The 6,943-nt window shown below is 38.4% G+C and overlaps 1 protein-coding gene across 2 annotated transcripts in view; it reads left to right on the top strand.

The window, feature by feature from the left end:
* Pcsk5 (proprotein convertase subtilisin/kexin type 5) overlaps nucleotides 1-6,943 on the top strand; it is a 418,822-nt gene that overhangs the window by 166,568 nt on the left and 245,311 nt on the right. For both annotated transcript variants that reach the window (XM_005352026.3, XM_005352027.3), the window contains exon 6: nucleotides 6,191-6,279. In XM_005352026.3, the coding sequence (XP_005352083.1) occupies nucleotides 6,191-6,279 (89 nt within the window). The remainder of the gene's footprint in view (nucleotides 1-6,190; nucleotides 6,280-6,943) is intronic.

The following is a 6,943-nucleotide window of genomic DNA, read 5'->3' as shown; positions in this document are numbered from 1 at the left end:
AATGAGAAGACAGCTTTTAGAGATAATAGCAAGCAACTCTGCAGAATTAGATATTGCCAGTGTAAGAATTATACAGAATATTTTCTAAGATATTTCTAAGAAAAATCTGCAAAGTGCCCAGAAAGATACTGTATAGACCTGTGACTTCCTGCCTAAAACAGTAGCCAGTGGCTACTGAGAAGTGGTGTTCGTCCAGAATTATGGGGTGGCTTAATTATTTTCCTTAACAAGTCATTTTTCTGTCCAATGAAAAACTCCGAGTAGGACATCAAAGATGCTAGAAGAGTCCAAACTACAAAGGGAGGAAGAGCGAAGAATGCACTTGTAACTTTAGACAAACACTGATCAGTTTAGAAACATCAATGTCGTTTCTAGGGTTTAAAACAAAATCCAAAGAGTGATGCTCATCATGAGTATCTCAGATATGGGCATGAGACATGGGCAACCCAAGTGAGAGGCTCTAAAGTGTGTGTTGTTTGTGTAAAGAAGAAAATGGTATTAATGACTGCCCATATTTTGTTTGGTTTCTATGGCTGATTTCATAGGGTTGTCACATGGTAAGAAAATGTTCTAACACAGTGAAAATAACAGCACTGGACGTGAATGTGTCAATAAGCAGTTACTCTAAATGGACTCTAGTGAAAGGTATCTTTGTTTTGTTTTACTTAAAACAGCGTCTCAAGTTTGCACTCTCACCAGCGATGAGTTGTCATTGTGTTTTTGATTTTAGCTTTTCTGACAGATGTAAGATGGAAGCTCAGAATTGTTTTGATTTACATTTCCATGATGACTCAGGATGTTGAACATTTCCTTAAGTGTTTCTCTGCCATTTGAGATTCTTCTGTTGAGAATTCTCTGTTTAGATCTGTACACCATTTTAAATTGAATTATTTGGTATTTTGATATCTAGTTTTTGAGTTCTTTTATATTTTAAAAATCAGTCCTCTGTCAGATGTAGGTTTAGGGAAGATCTTTTCCCAATCTGTAGGCTGCGGTTTTGTCTTATTGACTGTGTCCTTTTTCTTACAGAAGCTTTTCAGTTTCATTTATTAATTCATTTATTAATAGGTTTCATTTATTAATTGTCAATCTTAGTGTCTGTGCTACTGGTGTTATATTAAGGAAGTTGTCTCCTGTGTCAGTGGGTTCAAGGCTATTTCCTACTTTCTCGTCTATCAGGTTCAGTGTAACTGGGTTTATGCTGAGGTTTTTGATCCACTCAAATTTGAGTTTTGTGTAGGGTGATAGATATGAATCTGTTTGCATTCTTCTGCATGTCACTATACAGTTATGCCAACATCATTTGTTGAAGATGCTTTCTTTTCTCCATTGTGTAGTTTTGACTTCTTTGTCAAAAATCAGAAGTTCATAGGTGTATGGATTGGAAATCAATATCAAAGTTTCTCAGAAAATTGGGAATCAGTATATCTCAAGACCCAGTGATACCACTCAGGCCTATACCCAAAGGATGTTCCATCATACCACAAGGACACTTGCTCAACTGTGTTCACTGTCATTGGACTTTCTTTGTAGGACTGCCAGCCCACAAATAATGAATGCCAAGGAGCTTATGACTAATTCGGAAAGTTTGGCCTTTAGCTTAGGCTTGTTTCTAACTAGCTCTTATAACTTAATTAACACATATTTTTAATCTATATTCTACCATGTGGCTCTTTACTTTTCCTCAGTACAGCATGTTCAACTTGCTCCGAGTCTGCTGGCAAAAATTCCTGTGCCTAAATTCATCTCCTCTTTCTCTTCCTGGAAATACTGCCTATCCTATCCTGGCTATTTGTTGACCATTCAGCTATTTATTAAACCAATCAGAAGGCGCCTTGGCAAAGACACATCTTCACAGTGTACAAAAAGATTATCCCTTAACAGTTCATAGCAGCTTTATTTGTAGTAGCCAGAACCTGGGAGCAACCTAGATGCCTCTTAAGCAAAGAATGGATAAAGAAAATGTGGTATATTTATACAATGGAGTATTACTTAGCTGCTTAAAAACAATGACATCAGTAAATGTGAAGTCAAATGGATGGAACTAAAAAAAAATCATTCTGAGTGAGGTGACCCAGACCCAGAAAGACAAGCATGGTGTGTCCTCACTCATAAGTGGATATTAGCTGTAAAGTAAAGGGTAAACAAGCCAAAAGCCAAAAGCCCAAAAAAGCCAAAAAAAAAAGAAGGCCCAAAGGGGGAACTTATGGATTTTCCCTGGGAAGGGGAAATAGAGAAAGATTTTCTGGTTTGACTGTGGATGGGCGAGCATGGGAACTTGAGGGAACAGGTTGGGGGATGGATGGAGCGGGGAGAGTTCTGAGAGAGACTACTGGAAAGAAGGGTTTACGGAGTCTAGTAGAAGCCTGATCCAAGGGAAGCTTTCACTAGTCTATAAGGATGGACCCAGCTAAGATTCCTGGCAGCAATGGATGCATAAGCTGAACTGCCCATCCCTATGATAAGATTGGTGACTACCCCAGTGGTTATAGGGGAGCCTACTGATAGATGTAGATTTAGGAACCCAAGATGAAATATTGGGTCAAGCTCAAGGAGTTTTGCTGAGGAGAGGAAGGAGGGATTGTAGGAGCCAGAGGAGTCAGGGACATCAAAGGAAAGCCCATAGAAACTGCTAGACTGACCCATGGGAACCCAAGCCTGAATCAACAGCCAGGAAGCCCGCATGGCACCTACCTAAGCCCTCTGTATATATGTGACAGTTGTGTGGCTTGCTCTATTTGTGGGTCTCCTAGCAGAGGGAGCAGGGTCTGTCCCTGGTGCTTTGGCTGGCTCTTGGGAGACTATTCCTCATGCCAGATTGCCTTTCCCAGCTTGAGTACTGGGTGAGGTGCCTGGTCTTATGGAGTTAGATATGCCATGTTTTGCTGATGTCTATGGGAGGCTTGCCCCTTTCTGAGTGAATACTGAGGAGAGGTGGATTGACCTTGGGTGGGGGATGGGGGTTGGGGATTGGGATGGGGAGGGGAGTGTAAGAAGAGGAAGGAGAGGAGGCAGCTATCCAGATGTAAAATAAATAAATTTATTTTAAAAAAGAAAATGTCTCGGTATGTAGACCAGACTGACAACTTACTTAACAATATCTACCTCACTCTTCCTCCCTAGTACTGGGATTAAAGGCGTGTGCTTCCATGCCAGGCTAGTAAAAAATATCTTAACTTCAGAAAAACTCTTCTTTTTAAGAAATATAACTAATCACATAAAATTTAAGTAAAGTAGTAAGTGATTTAAATATAATTAGTTTTTTTTTCACTGTAGGAGCTACTGAGTATTATAACATAGTCCTAAAATGTTCATTTCGCAAAGAAGGTTAATGATTTTGTGCTAAATTTAGCAAAATAGATAAAACTGCAATGAAGATTATAAATCCAAAATCTTAAGCAGGCTTTACACAATGGGCATATAGGAACAACTGGAGAATGTATATAGTACATGGGCTTCAGGCACAGAGCATTTGCTGACACTGACTGTGGACTCAGTTATTGTTTAGCTCTTGCAAAATTCAGTTTGTTAAGAAATTATACCCTTCCATTGCAAGGTAATTAAGTGTTCAATATGTTTTTTAAAATGACATATATGCACTTTAAAATATTAAAATTATATATAATCCATGGGTCAATGGATAAAAAAGACTGAATTATAGCATTCAGAATTAATTAATAATTGATATGATATAATATTTGAATAATGGACTCACCAAAAGAATTAGACATTTGAATAAGAATAACTTACAACTCAATGTTCTAGTCAACAAGTACCCCATGAACACTCACACTTAACAGTTGCTAAGCTCAAGGGAAAATTGTCAGTTGTGTTTGGAACTCACACAAGAAATAATTGTTCTTTTAATACTTAAAAGTTTTTCTAATAATTAAAGTGATATAACCCAGGCCTGAGATGGCTCAGGAAGTAAATGGACTTGGTGCACAAAACGGTAGACCCGAGTTCGATCCCAGATGAGTACGTAAGAGTAGATGAACAAAAACACGTCCACAGTTGTCTCTAACCTCTCTACATGTGCTGTGGTACACATACCCCCAACACATGAACACGCACAGCAAGCACACGCGCAGAGCAAGCACACGCGCAGAGCAAGCACACATTAATACATTATCAGGGAAGGATAACTAGGAGTCTGTCAAAATTAAATGCTCAGCATGACAGCCTAAAATATCCTTCAGTGAAAACAACACTTCTCAAATTTGGAAACATTTTTACAACAGATATGACAGGAAAGGCAGTGAGAACTTTGAACCAGAGCTTCAGAAAAGCTGTTCATAAAGCAAGAAGAACAGTAATGAATACGCAGTTCCAATGATGGCCAGTCAAGGGAAAGAACCAAAAAATGTACTTTTTGTGTCATATGAGCAAAGAGACTGAGAAATTCATACCTAAGATTGCACAAATATTCCCTCCATTTTAAATAATGACCTTCAGCTGTGCTATGATCTCTCCCTCCCTTTCTTTTCTCACTTTCTCTTTGGCACATGCATCACATGCGTACACTGTAGACATACTGGCATTGGGAGTGTGTGTGTGTGTGTGTGTGTGTGTGTGTGTGTGTGTGTGGTGTGTACCCGCAGGCATGCGCACCAAAGGTAAATATTAAGTATTTTTTGTCAATATCTTTCCGCCTTATTTTTTTGAGACGGTCTCTCATTGGGTGAAGAATATATGGATTCATCTAGAATGGCTGGCTAGCAAGCTCCAGGGATCTGCCTCACAGGCACATGCTACTGTCATAGACTTTTTTCCCGTGGGCACTGGGGACGAGTTCGGGCCTTCATGTATACATAGCAAGAACTTTTCTACCTGAGCCATCTCCTAACCGTACACCAGTATTGTTAAAGACATCTTTTCATGCACTTAGTTACATTTTTTTTGCAGGTTGTTATCAGTTTCTGCCCACTGTACCCTTTGGTCTGGTAATACTAGTTCTTGTAACCTATCTTCAGTTGGTAAATGATATATATGCTCAAAATTGCTGATCACATCCTTGTTCATATTAGTAAAAACCTGGTAACATTCTGTAATAAGAGATATATTTTTAAAAAATTGTAAGTGCATATGGGTATACATACAGCCAAATAAGTCTATAATCACATGTTATTTATACTGTCACATGAAGAATAATCCAGCGGTTAGTAGTCACTAGTATGCCCAGATTAATACTGGTATAGAAATAGATGCAGGACACAACTAAGTGAAACGAACAGCATGGACTATCTCTTTTAATAAACATTTTCTTCCAACCAGTAGCTTTGTTACAGCCAGAAGATATTTCTGATCAAAAAGCATTGTTGTGGGAAGAAGTAATAGGGAATTCTTATCAAAAAAGGAAAAAAAAACTTTTTCAACCCAAACCTTCTTTTCTGATGACCACATTTTTAAGAACCATAAGGAAACAAAAAGGAACAAATGAACTAAGTCATGACATGCCTCAATAATTTACATACAATTTCTTTAAAGCAATTATTAAGATATTTGTTCTATGCACTATCTTTGCAATTCAATAGTATATTACACTTTGGATAATAAATTTTAACTGAAATTACTTGATCTATATTTAAGTGTACAGTTTAAAACAGATAATAATAATAAAGGAGAAAAGACATGCATTTGAAAACAAATTGGGGGACACAGGAAAAGTTGGAAGGAAGAGAGAGGGGAAGAAATTGGAAAATATAAATATAGTACTTACTCTAAATTCTCAGAAAACTAAAAAAAATGAAGTTAAAAAGAGCCAAAATAATATCTATATTTGTAACATGTCTTGTACATGTATTTAAATTTATTCACAATTAAATAAGATTAAAACTTGAGATGATATTTCTGTAGCCATGTGTTAGGTGTCTAATAGCCACGTGTGCCCGGTGGCTTATTAAAGAGTACAAACAAACAGACCCACCAATCACATGGTTCAATTTCAGCCTTTAGGGTGGTCTTCTTCTTAGGATAGAAAGATATCAAAAATAATTCCTTCAGAATACAACTCAAAAATCACATGATGAAATGCTAACTTATTTGCCATAGTCAAGCTGAGTGCTGCTTGGGTAGGAAGTTCTCGAAACACCCACAGCTGGATACTTTCTTCACCGCTTTGGCAGTGAACGCCCAGAACTGGTGAGAACGGAGTATCTTACTTTAGAAATCGTGTCTGTTCTACTTGCAGGCATGGGACCCGTTGTGCTGGAGAAGTGGCAGCCGCTGCAAACAACTCTCACTGCACCGTTGGAATTGCTTTCAACGCCAAGATTGGAGGTATGGGACACTTCCAAGGATACACACAGGAGCCAGGAAGCTCTTGGCGAACTGCTTTTCAGGATACTTTTCAAGCTAGCAGTGGGCACCTCTATGCATGACAGGGCGCAACTGCTGTTGACTGCACGGTGCCTGTGTGAGAGATGATGTTCAGTACAATGGTGGACACTTGCCACAAGACTCCAATGTCACAAATACAGTGTTTCTAAATAATATTTGAACAAAAACAAAAATGTTACCCAGTAGTGACTACAGAAATGTGATATATATATTAACTTGGAATTGGTGTCTGGTATTGAAGAACTAGCAATAGAAACGTCTAACCACAATACCTCTGTGGAAAAAGCATTTTAAGACAGCTTAAGGATGTGTCTTAAAAAGACACATTCCTATATGTGGTGGCCAAGCTTTTAAAAGGTGCCTTTTAATTCTAACTGAAATGCTGAATGGTAAAATCCCTTCTTAGACTCCCCTAATGTTCCACGAGTCCAGATTGTGTGTGTGTGTGTGTGTGTGTGTATAGATAGGCAGACAGACAGATATGCATCATGTTTGTGTTTTGTGTACATATATGCATATATGCTCATATAAATTTAAACTAAAGGTTTGCCGGGCGGTGGTGGCGCACGCCTTTAATCCCAGCACTCCGGAGGCAGAGGCAGGC

The sequence above is a fragment of the Microtus ochrogaster genome, chromosome 8 (genome assembly GCF_000317375.1).
Source record: "Microtus ochrogaster isolate Prairie Vole_2 chromosome 8, MicOch1.0, whole genome shotgun sequence".
NCBI classification, from domain to species: Eukaryota; Metazoa; Chordata; class Mammalia; order Rodentia; family Cricetidae; genus Microtus; species Microtus ochrogaster.
The sequence above is the reverse complement of the archived record's forward strand: the minus strand, read 5'-3'. Positions and strand labels throughout refer to the sequence as shown.